We start from the raw sequence: 21449 nt of genomic DNA on the forward strand, positions 1-21449 counted from the left end.
GTCGAACTTCAAAAAAATACACGCGTGTGCTTTTCTCCTTCCTTCTGAATCTAACATATGGAAGATCCACTTAAAAATCCAAAGGAGGATAACAAAGGGAGGGAGGGCTGGGTAAAGGAATCCTGGGTGCCTATCATCCCACACCCAGCAGAGCCCTCTAAGATGCTTAGTCCTCATTTTATCCACTTGATGATGATTCCCGTTCTGAATACCTGACGAGGCCTAGGAAGTACTGGACTCCTTGAATCCATAACTGCTAACAGGATCCAAGGAGTTTTCAATCAATGGCAGAAAAAGAAATGATCCTCCTGAACATAAAACAGCCAAGAAATCCTATCTACTCTATGACATGACCATAGACTCTAGAGTAACAACAGCAGCAACAAAGATAGCAGCAGGCATGTTTTCCTGCTTCTGAAAGGAAGGGGGCCAGGATACTTATATATGCACACAAGTTTTTAAAGTAAAAAAAAGAAAGAAAGAAACAGAACCAGATAGAGTTCTTAGAAATTAAAACTGAGTTTCAAATTAAAAAATGCAATAGACAAGCTAAATTATAAAAGGAAAAGCTAAAGTCCTAACGATCTGGAAAGAAAAAAAAGAGAGATAGAAAGCATTAAGGAAAGCAGAGGGGAAGTGGTGAAAGTGGTGGCAAAGAGACAGTGGAAGGAAACAAAAACGATAGAAGATCATTTCCCTGAGCTTAAAAAAAAAGTTAGACTAAAAGGGATCATAAGGTGCTAAGCAAGAAAAATGAATAAGGACCCACACCTAGATACAGCCCAGGGAAATTCCAGAACTCTAAGGACAGGAAATTCTGGAAGGGAAAATAAATAAGACTGACATTACTTCTAATCAGTAATGGAGGCGAGAATACAAAGTTGCGAGGAACAAGGTTTTACAGCATATTTCACAAGTCCAAGAGATCACAGACTGTCACACACCAGAAAAGGCTGCCATTAAACTGTGACACATCACTGATCATGAAGCACAATCCAATTCAAAGATGGCAAAATGTGGGGGAAAAGTGCAACTGAGGATCGATGAAATACAAGGCCTAAATGCAGACCAATTCTCAATCTAAGGACAGAATAAAGACATTTTCAAAAACCCTGTAAGTCTACTATGTACATCTCCTCACTGAAAACCTTAATGGAGTTGGTACTTAGCAGAGCAAGAGAGAAATCTAGACAGACAGCACGAGCCACAAGTGCTGCATATGAGTACAAGAACTAAAAAAGGCATATGTGTGCTGGGGCTATAGTCTAAATAAAAGTCTAAACAAACCTAAAATCATTTGTGTGTACTGATACATCTGTACACACACACATATACAATGATGTGTTTGTAAGCTTCATCAAACTAGGATGCTTAGAGAGTATAATATTTCAAGAGCAAAGTTTTCAGGGCATTTGATGATTCTTCTTATTGGATGCAATATGCTACTAGTTGTAGAAATCATACTTCCATACAAAGGCAATTTAATGTTTTTTCAATTTTTAGAATCAGTCTATAGGTGAAGCACAGAAAATCCAGAATTAAGGAACAGAATGTAAATGGCACAGATTACTTTACTAGGCAAAATTCAACAACAAGGGCTGACTTGCTGCGTTTTATATTTATAGCAGTCAGTCCACAGATGCTATCCAAATTGACAGATTAAGAAATAGAATTACAAATGTACTTTTAATTGTTGGCTGTGGTTGTTTCTCAGAAGTGGCCTTGATTTTTGTTATCTCCTGTTCTGATTTTTTTCTTTTTTACTATGTGCATGCATGGGGGAAAAAAAAAAGTCACGCTTACTGCCCAAGGGTAGACTTGGCCAAGTTCCTAGAATGTAGTAGACACTTTTTAAATAACGGTTGTCTCATTCTGTCTTTCAAAAAAAGCACGCAAGCTTTCCAAAGACTGGGAGGTCTCACTTTCATCTTCATGTGCTAAGACAAGATATACTGATTTGTACCTAATTTCACAGAACCAGCTTTACCCCCTCGAAAAAGTTAACTCCCCGGAAGCTGTACCTGAGAGGTCCTTAGAACACGCTGCCAGCTTTTCCAAGTGGCTGTTGATTTTGTCAATGGCTCTGAAGTTCTTGTTCCTCTTCAGCACATCCACAGCAGACCGGGACTGTCGATCCACCAGGGTGGGGTCAGCCCCAAAGCGCAGGAGCATCTGTACGTCCTCCGTTTGCCCTAGAGCAGGCCAAAGTGAGAAGCGGGGGTTGTCACGGTTTCTTCCATAAGGAGATGTCCCCGTGAGCACACGTCCGCCCGGTTCCCAGCGTGAGCTGGGGCAAGGGGACCAGAGTCCTTCTGTTTACAGAAGCTGAACTGCTGGCCTTGGGCAATCCAGCCCAGTCCCCGGAGCCAGGAGTCCTATGTGGAGTGGGAAGGACAATAGCTTTTAAGAGGTTCAGAAGTGCACTCCTCTCTACCTTTCTCCCATCTCCTTGGCAACAAGCAAGGAGAGGGGGACTCTTGTTACTAGGCAACAGTTACAGCTGTAAGGATGACAGCAAGCTGTGACTTCAGATTTCTTTATTCCTTAGAGAGGAAACAGAACATACTTCCAAAAAAAAAAAAAAAAAAAACCAGTCTGGGGACAAGAGAAGAAAGTAGCAATTGCTTTTGCATCAGGGTTTTCTTCACTGTTTGAACCTTCGTTAACCCCACCTCTGGCTGCTGGCTCCATTTGCTGCTTTAACATTTATCTGCCAAGCATCCAGGGGTCTCTGTGATCACAGATGCAACTGTTTTCAGAATGTAACAGGTATATTCCTGGAGGTACGAAGACTTACGTGAACACCGAGAGTTACAAGAATTAGTGCCTGATTCCCAGCTTCCAAACACTTGCTTTCTGACAATGCACCACCTCGACAGAGCACCTCTACACCAGGGACCATCCTGCTTGTGATGCTGTCCTTTCCCATCTCCCCACTCACAACTGCTCACCTCTCATTTTACAAAAATAAGGCAAAATTTAAAAGTCATACTTCACACCCATCAAGTATCTCACTGTGAAAGGCAAAATTCTCAGACCCTGAGACTCTCAACCCCTGGTATATACACACCTTCTCCCAGTCATCCATTTAATACTAATCTAAACCCCGCTGTGATGAGACTTTGCCAAGGTATTTAACTTCCCAAAGCAGTTGACCTTAAGATGGGGAGATTAACCAGATTAACCTGGTCTGATCATATGAGCCCTAAAGGTCAAAGGTCTAGAGGTCAGAGAGGGAAGAGCCCAGAGATTCAGAGTATGAGGGATCTGATGCACGAGAAGTTCTCCCCTGCTGGCTTTGAAGACAGAGGAGGCCGTTAGACAAAGAATGCATGTGGTCTGTGGAAACTGACAGCAGCCTCTGGCCGACAGCCAGCAAGAAAACGGGGCCCTCAGTCCTACAACCCCTTCATGGATCACAGTCTTGTCGTGGAGTACAGGCTTGCATAACTCAGTGAAGCTATGAGCCATTCTGTACAGGGCTGCCCAGGACGCATGGGTCACAGTGGAGAGTTCTGATAAAACGTGGTTCACAGGAGAAGGGAATGGCAAACCACTCCACTATTTTTGCCACAAGAAACTCGTGAGCAATGTGAAAAGGCAAAAAGATATGATACCAGAAGATTAGCCCCCCCCAGGGCGGAAGGTATCCAATATGCTACTAGGGAAGTGGGGTAGGCAATTACTAATAGCTCCAGAAAGAACGATGAGGCTGGACCAACACGGAAATGATGCCCAGCTGTGGATGAGATCACCACCCCAAACGTGGTGGTGAAAGTAAAGTCCAATGCTATAAAGAACAATGTTGCATAGGAACTGGAATGTCAGGTCCATGAATCAAGGTAAATTGGAAGTGGTCAAGCAGGAGATGGCAAGAGTGAACATCAGTATCTCAGGAATCAGTGAACTAAAATGGACAGGAATGGGCGAATTTAATTCAGAGGACCATTGTATCTACTGCTGTGGACAAGAATCTCTTTGAAGATATGAAGTAACTCTCATATTCAACAAAGAATCCAAAATGCAGTACTTGGGTGCAATCTCAAAAATTACGGAATGATCTCTGTTCATTTCCAAGGCAAACCATTCAACATCACAGTAATCCAAGTCTAGGTCCCAACCAATAATGCCAAAGAAGCTGAAGTTGAACAGTTCTATGAAGACCTACAAGACCTTCTAGAACTAACACCAAAAAAGATGTCCTTTTCATCATAGAGAATTGGAATGCCAAAGTAGGAAGTCAAGAGATACCTGGAGTAACAGGCAAGTTTGGCCCTGGAATAAAAATGAAGCAGGGAAAAGGCTGACAGAGTTTTGCCGAGAGCACGCACTGGTCATAGCAAACACTCTCTTCCAATAACACAAGAGATTGACTCAACACATGGACATCACCAGATGGTCAATACCAAAATCAGACTGATTATATTCTTTGCAACAAAAGATGGAGAAGCCCTATACAGTCAGCAAAAACAAGACTGTGGCTCAGATCATGAGCTCCTTATTGCAAAATCAGGCTTAAATTGAAGAAAGTAGGGAAAACCACTAGACCATTCACGTATGACCTAAATCAAATCTCTTATGATTATACAGTGGAGCTGATGAATAGATTCAAGGTGTTAGATTTGGTAGACAGAGTACCTGAAGAACTACGGACAGAGGTTCATAACATTGTACAGGAGGTGGTGACCAAAACCATCCCAAAGCAAAAGAAATGCAAGAAGGCAAAGTGGTTGTCTGAGGAGGCTTTACAAGTAGCTGAGAAAAGAAGAGAAGAGAAAGGCAGTTGAGAAAGGCAAAGAGATACCCAACTGAATGCAGAGTTCAAGAGAACAGAGAGATAAGAAAGCCTTCTTAAGTGAAGAATGGAAAGAAATAGAGGAAAACAACAGAATTGGAAAGACTAGAGATGTCTTCAAGAAAATTGGATATATCAAGAGAACATTTCATACAAGGATGGATATGATAAAGGACAGAAATGGTAAGGACCTAACTGAAGCAGAAGAGAGATTAAGAAGAGGTGGCAAGAATACACTGAAGAACTATACAAAAAAGATCTTAATGACCCAGATAATCATGATGGTGTGATCACTCACCTAGAGCCAGACATCCTGGAGTATTAAGTCAAGTGGGCCTTAGGAAGCATTACTATGAACAAAGCTAGTAGAAGGGATGGAATTCCAGCTGAGCTGTTTCAAATCCTAAAAGATGATGCTGTGCAAGTGCTGCACTCAATATGCCAGCAAATTTGGAAAACTCAGCAGTGGCCACAGGACTGGAAAAAGGCCAGTTTTCATTCCAATCCCAAAAAAGGGCAATGCCAAAGAATGTTCAAACTACCACACAATTGCCCTCATTTCACATGCTAGCTAGGTAATGCTCAAAATCCTTCAAGATAGGCTCCAGCAGTGTGTGAACCAAGAAATTCCAGATGTTCAAGCTGGGTTTAGAAAAGGCACAAGAACCAAACTGCCAACATTCGTTGGATCATAGAAAAAGCAAGGAAATTCCAGAAAAACATCTACTTCCGCTTCACTGAATACTCTAAAGCCTTTGACTGTGTGAATCACAACAAACTGTGGAAAATCTTTAAAGAGATGGTAATATGAGACCACCTGACCTGCCTCCTGAGAAACCTGTATGCAGGTCAAGAAGCAACAGTTAGAACCAGACATGAAACACAGACTGATTCAAAATTGGGAAATGAGTACAACAAGGCTGACGTTGTCACTCTGCTTATTTAACTTATATACAGAGTATATCATGCAAAATGCTGGGGTAGATGAATCACAGGCTGAAATCAAGATGGCCAGGAGAAATATCAACAACCTGTGTTATGCAGATGATACGACTCTAACTGCAGAGAGATAAGAAAAACTAAAAAGCCTCTTGAGGAGGCTGAAGGAGAGTGAAAAAGTTGGCTTAAAACTCAATAATCAAAAAACAAAGATCATGGCATCTGGTCCCATCACTTCATGGGAAATTGATGGGGAAAAAGTGGAAATAGGGACAGATTTTATTTTCTTGGGCTCCAAAATCACTTGAGGACAGTGACTATAGCCATGAAATTAAAAGACGCTTGCTCCTTGGAAGCAAAACTATGACAAACCTAGACAACATATTAAAAAGCAGAGACATCACTTTGCCAACAAAAGCCTGTCTAGTCAAAGCTATGGCTTTTCCAGTAGTCATATATGGATGTGAGAGTTGGACTATAAAGAAGGCTGAGCATCAAAGAATTGATGCTTTTGAACTGCGGTGTTGGAGAAGGCTCTTGAGAGTCCCTAGTACAGCAAAGAGATCCAACCAGTCAACCCTAAAGGAAACAACCCTGAATATTCATTGGAAGGACTGACGCTGAAGCTGAAGCTCCAATGCTTTGGCTACCTGATGTGAAGAGCTGACTCGTTGGAAAAGACCCTGATGTTTGGAAAGATTGAGGGCAGGAGGAGAAGGGGATGGCAGAGGATGAGATGGTTGGATGGCATCACTGACTCAATGGACATGAGTTTGAGCAAGCTCTGAGAGACAGTGAAGGACAGGGAAGCCTGGCACGCTGCAGTCCAGGGGGTCACAAAGGGTCAGACATGTCTTAGCGACTGAACAACAGTCCTACAAACACAAGGAACCAGATTCTGCCACAATCATGGGAGCCTGAAGGAAGGCCCAGAACTCCAGATGAGAATGCAGCCCCAGTCAATACCTTGATCTCAGCCGGGAGAGATTCCGAGCAAAACACTCAGTCAGATCACACTGGACTATAAAGTAGTGAGCTAATAAATGAGTGTCATTTTAAGTCACTAAGTTTATGATGATTTGTTACACAGTAGAGAGAACAAACGCAATTACCAAAGTTGCCCCAAAGGTGGTGAACATGCCTGATTTCCAGAGTATCAACCTAAGGGAAAATTAAGTAGCTGGCAAGCCCCTTTGAGAAGGCACCACGACCCATGATCCTCCTATCTTCTTCCGCCAATTTTTTTTTTATCTTTCATAACTACTTACAGAAAATTTAATATACTTAGGTTGTTTCAGTGTTCTCTGTAGTAATAATAATTTTGTAATAATTAAATCCAGAAAAAAATTAATACTTAGTCTGGAGTCACATAATTTTTTTTAATTTAAATCTATGTAAGTACCTTTTCTCGAGAAGAGTTATCACTAGGTAAGACTTTCAAGCACAAAACATATCAGAAAAAACTTTTTTCTGAAAAGCAAACTGAAAATTAAAAAAGGGGGGGGCGCATAATTTGATATTTTTGATTATTAAAGCCCGTCACGGGATGGAATAGGTAAAGTGGTCAGTCATGTGGGTTCCCTACACCTGAGTCTGAAAGGTGCTGCCACTTACGCTTGGTGAGGTACCCTGGGGAGTGGGCGGCAACCACGTGGAGGACAGTGCAGCCATCCTCATCCTTCTGGTTGATGCGACCTTTCAACTCGGGCTTGTAGTCCATTAACCACCTGAAAAGATGGCTTTCCCCTGAAGGAATGAATCACTGGTGTTATTTCCAACAGACCAGAAAGCAGCAAAGCAAACCGCGGTGCACACCAAGGGAGCCCAAGGGGGCATGCAGCATACACTGTCCCTGGCCACACACAGGCGTGGAGACAAGATTTTGTGTGTCGGTGTTTTTTCTTTTTATTTTTTAAAAACCTGTGGCCACACCACGCAGCATGTGGGATCTTAGTTCCCTGACCAGGGATCAAATCTGTGACCCCCTGCACTGGAAGTACAGAGTCTTAATCACTGGACTGCCAGGGAAGTCCCAAAATGTGTGTGTTGAAAGCACAAGTCACAGGAAGTTATTCATAGAAAACTTAAGTTCAGTTCCCTAGAAGCAGAGCTGTGCTTAGTTCCTCAGTCGTATCCAGCTCTTTGCGACCCTTTGGACGGTAGCCCACCAGGCTCCTATGTCCATGGGATTTCTCAGGCAAGAATACTGGAGTGGGTTGCCATTTCCTCCTCCAGGGCCATCTTCCCGAACCAAGGGGTCAAACCCATGTCTCCTATGTCTCCTACATTGCAGGCAAAGTTTTTACCCACCGAGCTATTGGGGAAGCCCCACTTCCTAGAAGCACAGCCTGTGACAAGGATTCTTGTATGTGTGATTTATTGGCAGAGGGAGCTGGGGAGAAAGAGAGGAGGGAAGCAGGGCAGGGGAGGGAAGCAAGCAGAGATGTGGCTTCAGCTGAGCGGCCTTCGGCCCCCACCCACAGGGAGCTTGTGGATCAGGAACTGCACCACAGCGCTGACCCGCCTTGAGGCAGGTGCTCTCCTTCTGTACCCCAGTGGCAGTCAACCGAGAGCTACAGGCCCAGCCCCAGGGAGGGAGGGGGCGGCTACTGGCAAACAGCAGCTCACTGGCGAACAAGGCAGCCGTGGTGCAGCAGGAGACGGGGGCACTGGTCACAGAGGACCAGGGCAGGGCACCAGCAGCTCCCACTGCATGTCGATAGATAGGACAGAGATTTCAAAGCCCTCTCCTAGATTCCCTCCAGTGGGTTCTGAAAAGCCGCGCAGTTCTGCCAACTCTGTGGACACCGTTTGTCACCATGTCAGAGGTTTCCTCCGAGAAGAGAATCAGACCTAAATGCGAAGACTTGATCTTATCCACACCTGCCTGTAACCACAGGAACAAACTTAAAAAAAGTAGACACAGAGAGGGACTGTGACTGTCACACCCAGAGACACTCCTAATTTGAAACTGGGAGCATTGGATTAGATTGCTTTTATTCAGACTTTATACTTTTAAATAATTTAGTCACCAAAATGTGTGAAAGTAAATGCTCGTATGGATTCTCCAGTAGATAAAAATGCATAATGACAGGGTAAATCTGGCTAAACAAAGATGGTGGCTTAGGTCTTTAAGCCCCTGGCCATGCCACTCCTATCCTGAGAAGATGCTACAGCCTAGAAAGGGAAGACAGTGTAGACAAGTCCTCTTGGTTCCTTCTGGCTCTAAGATTGTTTGGGTCAGTGTCCAACACTGATGCTACATACGCTTTGAAGAAAAAAAAAAAACAAGTTTCTATCTAAGGTATAAATGTGGATATTGTATGTGTGTGTGTTTTAATGATAAAAAATATTTTTAAATTGAAATCCTACAGCCAGGTGATAAAGAGTAAAAATGCAAAAAAGTATATATATATATATATATATGAAAACAAGATTACTTAAAAAAAAAACACACCAACAAGCCAACTGTATCAGCAACAGTCAATTTTTACCTTGATTCCCCCCACATATACATTAGTTGATCCTCTGGTTGAGAGGGAAAAATGAACTCGGAAAAAGACCACGGCTGACTTAGCCAGCAGGAAGAAATTCCACAGCTCCCCTGAGAGCTCTGTCCAGCAAAGGCTGTCTGTCACAAGGCCCATATTTGAATCCCAGGGCCCCAGTCTGCTGCCAGCATCTGTCTGAGAACACAGAATCCTTTCAGTGTGGGCCTCCTGTAGCTGTGAGGTCCCAGGAGAAAGGAAAAGTGGTACCATTTCCTTTCTGCCTTCATATATTTGAATAATCCAATCACTGACTATTCAGATCATCTGAATAGTCCACATTTACGTGGCCACATTCTGGTTTCACTGGGTTAAGCGCAGTCCCCGAGGTCTGAGCTGGAGGGCAGCGTGGAGGGGAAAGAACTCTGTTTTCCCTGTTTTCCACTGGGAAAGAACTCACCGGCTTGGATGCAGAGGCGCATGAGGGTGTGCAGAGGGTACGGTCCTATGCTCTCCACATTTGCACCCATGCAGATGAGCCACTGCACTAACCTGGGCACCTGTTCCACTTTCTCATAATGTCCGATGAAGACATATTTCTAGGGGAAAAAAACACACACAGAAGAATTATGGCAGCTGCCACATCAATATGAAACTTCAGACTCTCCTTCCCCATAAAGTCTGGGGTTCTTCCCTTCAAGTTTTATTGATATATAATAGACATTTAAGGTGTATAGCATAATAATTTGACTTAGGCACATTGTGAAATGATTATTACAAGTTTAGTGAATATCCTTCATCTCATAGAGATACAAAATTAAATTTTAAAAAATGTTTTTGTGATGATAACTCTTAGGATTTACTCTCTTAACAACTTTCATACATAACACATAGCAGTGTAAATTATATTTATCAAGCTGTACTTATTTATCATCCCTAATACTTATTTATCATATAACTGGAAGCTGGTGCCTTTTGATTGCCTTCATCCAATTCCTCCTCATCCCGGCCCCCACCCAAAGAGTTTAGAATCAGTAAAGTCCTGATTCACTGTGGCCACAGCCTACAATCATCATAAACAACAAATCTGCAGTGAGGCAGCTGAAGGGGAAAGTCCCAGTCCCCATAAGCAGGAAAAGGTCTGACTTGAAACCATGCATGTCAAGAAGCTACCTTACCTCAAAGAGACTTTTCAGTGATAAATCTGGGACATGGAGATTTCTCGGAAGCCGGTCTTTCTTCACTGACAGAAGCAGAAATGACTGATGAAAGGGGAGAAACAGAAAAAGCTGGAACAATTATGTTCTCCCCATGGGTTATTAAAACAAAAGTAATCTTAAACTTTAGGAACTCAGAAACAAAAGACAAAACCGGACAGCTTCTAGCCCTGGTTCTTTTATTAAGCCACCTGCCAAACTCTTTGGCCTTAACCATGATAATCCAAGTGTCTCTGGTGAAATTCCTATTTGTGCTGAGATATGGGTTTTCTCCACCTTTCCTCAAAGCCTGCTGAAGACAGGAGCAGCTGACGGCAGGCAGCACTGGGAGAGCCCAGGGGCAGGGAGGTAAAGAAGTAATCTCCTGCAATGTTCTTAAAGCTTAGCAAGCAGAAGAAACACATCCTTTTGAAATAACCCATCCCAATTTATTCTTCAGCACCTTAGTGCTATTTGGGGTCCATGAGATCCTACTGAGGGCTGTATTGGAGCGGCTCCTATCAGAGAGGGAGTTGACTGTGCACGTCTCTTCCCAAATCTGAGCCCTGCTGTTGACTCAGCAGCTTGAGACTGGACATGGAAATCGAGAGCATTTACACTATCAGTCAGTCAGTTCAGTCGCTCAGTCGTGTCCGACTCTGCGACCCCATGAACTACAGCAGGCCAGGCCTCCCTGTCCATCACCAACTCCTGGAGTCTACCCAAACTCATGTCCGTTGAGTCGGTGATGCCATCTAACCATCTCATCCTCTGTCATCCCCTTCTCCTCCCGCCTTCAATCCTTCCCAGCATCAGGGTCTTTTCAAATGAGTCAGCTCTTCCCATCAGGTGGCCAAAATATTGGAGTTTCAGCTTCAACAGTAGTCCTTCCAATGAACACCCAGGACTAATTTCCTTTAGGATGGACTGGTTGGATCTCCTTGCAGTCCAAGGGACTCTCAAGAGTCTTCTCCAACACCATGGTTCAAAAGCATTAATTCTTCAGCGCTCAGCTTTCTTCACAGTCCAACTCTCACATCCATACATGACTACTGGAAAAACCACAGCCTTGACTAGACGGATCTTTGTTGGCAAAGTAATGTCTCTGCTTTTTAATATGCTGTCTAGGCCTGGTGGGCTGCTGTCTATAGGGTCGCACAGGGTCGGACACGACTGAAGTGACTTAGCAGCAGCAGCAGCAGCAGCAGGTTGGTCTTAACTTTTCTTTCAAGGAGTAAGCGTCTTTTAATTTCATGGCTGCAGTCACCATCTACGGTGATTCTGGAACCCAGAAAAATAAAGTCAGCCACTGTTTTCACCGTTTCTCCATATGTTTGCCATGAAGTGATGGGACCAGATGCCATGATCTTCATTTTCTGAATGTTGAGCTTTAAGCCAGCTTTTTCACTCTCTTCTTTCACTTTCATCAAGAGGCTCTCTAGTTCTTCTTCACTTTCTGCCATAAGGGTGGTGTCATCTGCATATCTGAGGTTATTGATATTTCTCCCGGCAATCTTGATTCCAGCTTGTGCTTCCTCCAGCCCAGCGTTTCTCATGATGTACTCTGCATAGAAGTTAAATAAGCAGGGTGACAATATACAGCCTTGATGTACTCCTTTTCCTATTTGGAACCAGTCTGTTGTTCCATGTCTAGTTCTAACTGTTGCTTCCTGACCTGCAAACAGGTTTCTCAAGAAGCAGATCAGGTGGTCTGGTATTCCCATCTCTTTCAGAATTTTCCACAGTTTATTGTGATCCACACAGTCAAAGGCTTTGGCATAGTCAATAAAGCAGAAATAGATGTTTTTCTGGAATTCTCTTGCTTTTTCGATGATCCAGCGAATGTAGGCAATTTTATCTCTGGTTCCTCTGCCTTTTCTAAAACCAGTTTGAACGTCTGGAAGTTCATGGTTCAGGTATTGCTGAAGCCTGGCTTGGAGAATGTTGAGCATTACTTTACTAGCGTGTGAGATGAGTGCAATTGTGCGGTAGTTTGAGCATTCTCTGGCATTACCTTTCTTGAAGTGGCAAATGCCACAAATCAGGATTTTTTTTTTCCCTCGAAAACCCTGTTGTTAAATCACTGACCCTAAACTAAATCTGAGAGAAGTTAAGCAAGTTCTCCTTTTCAGACACTTAGCACATCCTGAGAGGTCCCTATTGGGATCATCCTGGTATGCTGGCTGGTCCAGGATTCTTGGCCAGAATCACCTTGACTGGTGATCCAGACTCAGGATCCACTTCCCTCATGTATGCTCTTGCAAGTGGGCACGGGACCACAGGAACTCAGCGTGTGGCTACGTCTTGTTTCCAACTTCTGTCAGTTTGATACCCACATTATTATTTTCTTTTTAATTTTTAAAATGTATTTATTTGGCTGCACCAGGTCTTAGCTGTGGTGTGCAGGATTTTCCATCCTGTTGCCGCATGCAGGATCTTTAGTTGTGGCATGCAAATCCTTAGTTGTGGCATGTGGGGTCTAGTTTCCTGACCAGGGATCCAACCCCAGCCCTCTGCATCAGGAGCTCAAGTCTTAGCTCCTAGACCACCAGTGGGTGATGCCCACTCCTAACTACTCACCCTAAGCAGGCCCCACAGCCTAGACTCACCCAGATGATAGGTTCAGAGCTCTGACAATCCTGATGGCTGGCTTGGTTTTTGTAAGATGTCTCTTCCTGCAGTGTTTGGAAATGGCCTGGGCCCCACTGCTGGTAGGATATGGGGCCACCACTTGGGCTGGATTCCTGGGCCTCCTTGGCTGGCTGGGTGGCAGCCTGCCAGGAGCTGCTGGGCTCCTACTCCCTCCCTTCCCACCGAGGGTCTGAGGCTCTATCCATGTTCATCCCACATGGGGAAGAGGGGACATAAAATATTCTTTTCCGGGGGCTGTAGACAGAACTACTTTCCTGCTAATGATGCCGGAGCTTCCCACTTGCAGATCTACCCTAAAATCACTGAATTTCAGAACTTATAATAATAAAGCTAGAAAGAGCTCTTAGTTTACCCATCTTATCAGAAAAAAGATCCTAGATCTCTTGTTACCAGGGCCCTGGATTTCTGATTCCTGATTTCCCAAGAGTCTAGCCTGCTTCCCTCCCCATAATTGCCTCATTCTCAAGACTGTAATATGGGGGTGAGCTTCTGGGAGCCCGTGGCTGGACTTGAGGGAGTTCCTATGAACTCCCTGAAGCTACACAGATAATTATGTATTTGTGTGTGCGTGTGTGCATGAGCACACATGAAAAGAGAGTCCCGTTGATCTCATCAGATTCCCAGCAGCACTCATGACCTTCTAAAAAACTGAAGAATCCTGTATCCTAAAGTCACCCAATCTTCCTGGGTCCAGAGTCCTTTCAGGCTGCTCTTGCTTTTGTGATTTTTCTGGTCTGCACTGCTTTAAAAAGCCTGCAGGCCTTTTCTAACCAAACTCCCTCTCTGGGCCAGCCCACTCTCAGGAGTGATTATAGGCCACCTATAATTGTCATTATGGTCAATGACAGCCACTGCTCCTTGGACACTGAGCACACAGGTGCCAGGTGTTACAAAACCCCTGGGGCTCAGTGTCTGGCACACTGCAGGCCCTCAGTGAACATTATTATCACCAAGGGCTTACCATGATAAGAATGGTAACATAATATAATGATATTATTATCAGGTGCTATTGGTCCCTTATTTCTAATCCTCCCCCACAACCAGGAGGGAATAGGTTTATATCCTGCAACTTACAAGTGAGGAAGTGAGGCCCAGAGAGGAAAGAATTAGCTCAAAACAGACAGTGGAGGACTCGGATTCAGGGAGGCACCTGTGTGGCAGGGGAGCCACTGGGCTCCTTCATCCTATAGATTCCTGACTGTGGGTTCAGGTCGTGCAGTCTCGCTGCTACCCGAGGGTAACAGTCTCTTGATGTCATACAGAAACCCTCTGAGAAGCACAAGCAGGTCATCATGCCGAGCTAGCACATGCTGCCGTATAAAGAAGATTATAAAGATGAACAGACAATTACTTATTTTCCTCATTCCACGTCACCATTAGCATCTGGACTTTACACTTCCTTGATGGCAATCGAGACAGAGAGCACAGAGTGAGGTTGCCACAAACTGTTTTCCAAGCTTAAAAAACGGAAACTGGTGAACTAATATTATCTCAGTGGCTTTTCATCTTCAATGGCGTGACAGTGAAAAAGTTACTTTGGCATCAAGATAAACAAGTACTGAATTATAATTCCCCAGTGCCAGCAGAGAGAAATAAATTTAATCAAATTAAAGAAATTCAATTTGCCTTTCCTCACAAGAGAGCTATCTCCTTTTACTTACATGCCATAATCCTTTCTTTGCCAACTTTTCTATTACAGATTGCCACACTTCATTGGAGAAGCCAGTAGTGAAAATACGATCAAAGCAGGGCAAGAAACTCTGCAAAACAATGGGGTCACCTGAAAGAAAGTTCCAGAGTTTAGAAATTTTAACTTGGGGCAAGTCTAGAACATCTAGGAAAAGGTCCTCCAATTAAGAGCACACATAGACAAATGATAAATTTAAAAATATCAAAAAGAAAAGAGAGCAACTTCCCTGGTAGTTCAGTGGTTAAGATTCTGAGCGTTCAATGCAGGAGGCACGGGTTCCATCCCAAGCAGCCAAAGAAAAAAGAGGGGCCATAGAGGATTATGGGAGTGGGCGGCATGAACAAGTGGGTATAAGACAGACTCAAGGATGTTTTGTACAACATGGGGAATACAGTCATTTTGTAATGACTATTAATGGAAAGTAACCTGCAAAAAAGTCATAAAAATTTTTTAAAATAAGAAAGAAGGGCCTTTTCAAACCATAATGTCTTATATAATTGAAGTGGCAATCATTTTAAGTTCAGGTGAAAGTCAGTCCCTTAAGGCAGTTTATTGTGAGCTATTACATAATAGCTTCTCTATTTGCTGAGCCCAGTGATATATGCTGTATTAATCCCTCAGACCAACCAATAAGGCAGTGCCTATTAGTTCCATTCATGGAGGAGGAAGTGGGCACTTAAGGGAAGTTATTAAACTCACTTCCTTTAAGAAAAATGTGATACATATTATTTTCATCCAACAGTGAAAAGCTGAGGTCAAGCATTGTGGCTTATCATGCAGCTAGTTCATGACAAAACCAAGACGGAATCCAGATTGAGCAGTTCTTTTAGTCAGTTTGCATTCTTTCAACCTAGAGGCCCATCCACATTTTGCCTCTCATGACCCTACAAACTTGTGGATGACAATATCCAAGTGGGACAGGTCAGGGGCCAGTACAACAGGGTCCCTCTTCTAAGGTTATCAATTTCCACAAATGAGTAGCCAAATAGCAAAACAAACATACAGTGCACAAACAGGATACACAATTTTCATAAATATAGTTTTCAAAATTTAGAAATTGGGCGGTGGGCAAACAGTCATCTCCAAACAGGTAGAAAAGTCAGGATTACGCCGTCCTAAGAAGTCCTGTTAACTGCCCCCCTCAGGATCCAGATTTCTTAGAGGGGCAGCCACAGCAAAGAGTCAGTTGTCTGGAATTTCCAAACTCTGGACGGCTTCTGACAGAGCAGTGCTGTTAGTTTTTCTTAACCATTGGATTGTACACTTTTTTATTTTCTGGCCGTGCCATGCAGCGTGTAGGATCTTAGTTCCCCAACCAGGGATCCAGCCTGCAACCCCTGTGCTGGAAGTGCAGAGTCTTAACTAGTGGACTGCCACAGAAGCCCCGGAACAGTGGCTTTTAAAAGACACAAAGGTACAGTGGATGGGAATCCGGCTGCCAATGCAAGGGACATGGGTTTGATTCCTGGTCCAGGAAGATTCCACACGCTGCAGAGCAACTAAGCCCGAACGCCGTAACTACTGTGCCCTGTGCTGCAACTACTGAAGCCTGCACACCTAGAACCTGTGCTCGGCAACAAGAGAAGCCACCACAGTGAGAAGCCCGGGCCCCGCAACAAAAAGCAGCCCCCACTGGGCGAAGCGAGAAAAAGCCTGCATGCAGCATCGAAGACCCAGAGCAACCACAATAAACAAATTAAATTAAGTTTTAAAAAAAGACATAGAGAACAATGAGGACATTTAGGGAATGGGACAAACCAACAGGCTCAGAGGAAAGGGAAGCAGGCTTTAATCACTGTCAGCAAAAGGCAGATGGGAGAGCTGTGATTCATTAGCACCTGTCTGGACACTGACGTCTCTGCTGGGAGACACGGCTAAGCCCACCTCTAACTACTTCCCACCTACCACCCAACACTGGTCTCACCCCCTCTCTGTGCCAAGCTTGCCAAAAGTCTGTAGGATCCCCTCCACAGATCACAGAAGTTGCTTTCCCACAATTGAAATGGGAACGGTTGGATCCGTGTCAGTCAAATGTATCATCAGCAGTAATTTACCTGTTTCTGAAATCTGGGACCATTTTCCAGCAATTTCTAACATATGCCATTGCTCACATTCTACCATCTCTAGAATCGGGACATGTGTTGCTCTTGATGCTGGCTCAACAGCAGAACATAAATTAGTGGCACAGGGACGTCCCTGGCAATCCAGGGATTAAGACCCCCTCCCCAACTTCCCCTCCACTGCAAGGGGCACAGGTTCAATCCCTGGTTGGGGAACTAAGATACCACCTGCTGTGTGGTGTGGCCAAAAGATAAAATCATAAGAATAAAATTTAAAAATAGTGGCACATCTTAAATTAGTGCAATCTTAAATTTGATCAAAAACAGTACTGGAAAACAACAGCCTGGCCGTTGGTAGAACTTTAGACTGTGCTGTGATACCCAGGGAAAGAACGCCTTTGTCCCTGGCAGAGAATTTTTCATATTATGTTTCATACTTGTCTGTTTTTGCCAACTTAAGGACACGGACAAAGCCATATCACAGGCCAGGTCGTCAGACTAATAACCTAATGGTCGATGCAATTCGCCACCTCCCCACACATGCCCACCCCTACCCGGGTGTGTTCCTAGCAGACTGTCAGCTTCCAGAGGACCCTCCCTCAGTCCCTTCAAATTGTTTTCATGGCAAACAGGAACACTTTCTTGACATACTGGAGAAATACATGCAAAAATCAGGTAAAACATGTAGTATAAGTAGGGACAGGCCTATGGATAGCAACACAGAAAGCTTAAGAAGTCTGCAACAAAACTGGAAAACTGAGACAGCTTTTAAGTGATTTGTGCAAAAAGATGAAGTTGTTTCCGCAAAGGCCTGGGCCATCAAAGCTTTCCATGTGTTTTCCACTGTCAAGTTTCATTCAAACTACATAAAGAAGCCACAAAGAAAAACACCCTGTAATTATCTCCCCAGAAACCAGAGTCCCCAAGGAGCCATTCAAAGACAACCACAAGACCTTTAAAAGAAAGAGGGCAGGCCTCCCCCAGTCCCGACTTACTGCCCATCGTGGTGAAGACTGCCACCAAGAAATCAGCAATCTGGGTCTTGTCCTGGCTGTTCCTCACGAGCCACAGACCCTCAAAAAACATGCGAGCGGCTTCATAAGGCTGGCACAACCCCAGCAAGGAATAACCAGCTCGGTAGTATCCCTGCAACGAGAAAAAACAGAACTGTTAACATGCCCTGTTAACAAACTGCTGCTGAAGGCAAGACAAGATTGAGGATCAGAGGCAACAGACTACAGGTAAACACTGATTTTCAAGTAAACACAGATTTCTAACGACCTCTGGATATAGGCTTTCCACATCGGATTCCATGCCACAATGCTCCTATCAAGTGGTAACTGGCAAGAAAAGAATCCCTTTCAAGTCCATGACACATACAGCATCCAACATTGGAGCCAGCTGGTGTCCTCTGTTCCCAGGTGACTCAGTGATAAAGAAGCGCCTGCCAATGCAGGAGATACAGAAGAGACGCAGGTTCGATCCCTGGGCAAGGAAGATCCTTTGGAGGAAAAAATGGCAACCCACTCCAGTATTCTTGCCTGAGAAATCCCATGGACAGAGGAGCCTGGTGGGGTATGGTCCACGGTGCCGCAGTCGGACATGACTAACCGGCTGAGCACACAACATAAGAATCAGAGAGAAAGGAGTGGGCCTGGTTCCAATGACGTATGTGGTTTATGTATCTGTGCCTTAAAACACAGCCTGAGCAAGAAGGGAGAAATAAAACCATGTAGTCCTACAACTACAGTGTTCTGGAAAAGAATGAGATTGTCATGTCAACACAGGAGTTGTTCCCTGCTCCTTTCAATCCAAGTAAACACGATTTCCAATGGAAATGGCAAGCACTGAAGGTCACTCAGCTCCATATTACAAGCAATATACACCAGAGGCCAAAAATTTCTTTTGGTTTCTGTAGGGAGAGGAAACTTACAATGATTAATAGAGGAAAATGGTCTAGTTTTGCCTGTATGCAAACTGTTAGGCTCCTGAGAAGGAACAAAATGATCCATATTGCCTTCCCCACTTTGACCACTGAAATGAATCAGTATCAGGGGCTACCAAAACAATTTTCTGTCTAAAATAATACAAGGTGTTCACCAACTGGGTTCATAAAAAAGAGCAAGCGCCTGTGACGTCCCTGTTGGTCCACTGGTTAAGAACCTGCCTTGCAATGCAGGAGAAGCAGTTCAATCCCTAGTCAGAGAACTAAGGTCCCACATGCCACAGGGAAACTAAGCCCTTCCACTCCAACTAGGAAGTCTGTGTGCTGCAACGAAAGATTCTGTATGATGCAAGGATGATCCCAAGTGCTAGAACGAAGACCCAAGGCAGTCAAATAAATAAACACTTAAAAAAAAAAAGAAGCAAGCACCTGAAATTCAACTTAAATTTTGATGAAATTCAACTTCACCAAACCTCTGATTATTTACTGATTTGTTTGCATTTTAAAAAGTCTAAAACCTTAGTTGACAGTCAGAAAGAGGAAGCAAGCAGCCAAGTAAGCTGGTACAGAATTTCCCATTTCTTTGCCTTTCTCAGGTCTAAGTTTCACCTTTTATTTTGGAGGGAGGTGAAGGGGATCAGAATACATCACCCCAAAATGTGATACTTTGGCAGAAGGATTCTTTTGAGATGAAGGCATCTGAGATTCAACAGATGCAGAAAGAAGCCTTCCTGGAGCCTCCCTTCTTTGATTAGAAGCAGAAACTCCAAGAAGTAAGGATTGTCATAAAACCCCTCTCGCGGGGAATTCTTTTGACCAGGAAGGAGAAAAACTGAAACTTGCAAACAGCAAAGAACACGCAGAGACTATGACTTTGGGTGTATATACATCAGAACAAAATGAGCTCCATCGAGACCACCACTGGACTGAATCCACCATTAGGCCTGGCTCCACTCTCCCCTGCAAACGTCTTTCAACACTTGGCCACCATCCTTCCTACTCGCCTCCAGATGCTGTGCACATCTGTCTACAGTGCAAGGAGAGCTGAATGAGAAAGGCTCCTAAAAACACAGGGACTTCCCTGGCAATCCACTTCAGGGCTCCCAGCTCTCAATGCAGGGAGCGCAGGTTCGATCCCTTGTCGGGGAACCAAGGTCCCACATGGACCTCGCAGCCAACCACAACAAAAATAAACATGAGAGATGGAAGAATAAAGACAAAACAAACACCAAGGAAGGGAAGGAGGCAGCAGCCGCAGCGTCCACAGTCAGCCTACCTTTACGTAGGTCGGATCCCACTGGAGACACTCCTTGGCAGCCACGTAGGCCTCCTTCCATTTCCCAAGGCTGTAAAACGCATTGGATTTGTTGCACAGCAGCACAGCCAAGTCCCTGGGGGGAACCCTGTGGGAAAGGACCAACCGGTAGTCGGTAAATAGCTGTATTGTGCTGCAAATACAGAACCCAGTCCTTGAAGGCCACAGTTCTGATACTGATTATTTTTGCCATGGTGATGGGGTTTCAGCAGGAAATGTCCCAATTATACCTATGACATCTGACCCTCACAGCCTACAAAGGCGAGGTCATTTGTGATGTCCCAGGTGCCCTTCCTCACTCCCAAATCCTCTCCTCCCACCTTTTTCATGACAAATGTTCTCAGCACCTCGAGTCCACCTCCTTTTGATCTCCACAGGACTTTTATCCCTTAGAGTCCACTGGTGAAGATGCTGTAAAAAGGACAACTGGTCCTCAGGGTGGAGAGGCTGGGAGTTCTCACTGAGCCTTCACAAAGTCCAGACACCGTGGGAGCCACCGCACATACACGTGCATGCTGAATGGAGGCAGAGCTCCTCAAAACATGTGACCACACTGTCCCCACGGAGGCTATGAAAGATGCTGGATGAGCACTGTTCTAGTACATAGGCAGGGCCACCCAAATGGGAGGGGACCCAGGGCCAGAGTGCAAAAGGAGGCACCTACGCCATGTGGCCAAGCTTCCCTGTCCGATACAGTGGTCACAGACCACATACAGCCATGTGAATTTAAATTAATTAAATCAGAAAGGCAAGCTTCAAATTTAGAACTACAGGCACTCTTTCAGGGCCAGGTGAGCCCTCACCACTCCCTCTTCTCTTTCCAGCTCAGCCTTCATCCTGCATGGCAGGAGATGTGACCTAACCTAACCTTGGAAAGCACTCTGAAAACTGTCTGCAGGTAAGAGGCCTGTGCAGATGCTAGGAGCAGGGGCTGTGGAGAGGAATTCTGGGGTCCCGATGGAAGGAAGCAAGGCTCTGAGTGGGTAAAGCCTCTGCCCCAGACTCCCTCCATAGCGAGGGTACAGCTGGACTAAGGCAAAATCGGGCCTCAAAGGCACAGCAGGTCAGGGCCCCTCCTGCCTGGTTCTTTGTTGTTCAGTCGATAAGTCATGTCTAACTCTTTGTGATTCCATGAACTCCAGCATGACAGACTCTGCTGTCCTTCACGATCTCTCAGCGTTTGCTCAGATTCATGCCCATTGAGTCAGTGATGCTATCTAACCATCTCATCCCTGCTGCCACCTTCTCCTCTTGCCCTCAATCTTTTCCAACATCAGGGTCTTATCCAATGAGTCAGCTTTTCACATCAGGTGGTCAAAGTACTGGCCTGGGTCTAGGGATCATACTGCTGCAAGGTTATTGCTGAAAC

The 21449-nt window shown here is 44.6% G+C and overlaps 1 protein-coding gene across 3 annotated transcripts in view; it reads right to left on the reverse strand.

Moving 5' to 3' along the window:
* TRANK1 (tetratricopeptide repeat and ankyrin repeat containing 1) overlaps nt 1-21449 on the reverse strand; it is a 94241-nt gene that overhangs the window by 49974 nt on the left and 22818 nt on the right. For all 3 annotated transcript variants that reach the window (XM_040246238.1, XM_040246237.1, XM_040246236.1), the window contains 7 exons: nt 20042-20168; nt 17816-17966; nt 14732-14850; nt 10401-10484; nt 9683-9821; nt 7349-7480; nt 2022-2192 (listed from right to left, as the gene is read on the reverse strand). In XM_040246238.1, the coding sequence (XP_040102172.1) occupies nt 2022-2192; nt 7349-7480; nt 9683-9821; nt 10401-10484; nt 14732-14850; nt 17816-17966; nt 20042-20168 (923 nt within the window). The remainder of the gene's footprint in view (nt 1-2021; nt 2193-7348; nt 7481-9682; nt 9822-10400; nt 10485-14731; nt 14851-17815; nt 17967-20041; nt 20169-21449) is intronic.

This window comes from Oryx dammah, unplaced genomic scaffold, assembly GCF_014754425.2.
Source record: "Oryx dammah isolate SB20612 unplaced genomic scaffold, SCBI_Odam_1.1 HiC_scaffold_9, whole genome shotgun sequence".
NCBI lineage: Eukaryota > Metazoa > Chordata > Mammalia > Artiodactyla > Bovidae > Oryx > Oryx dammah.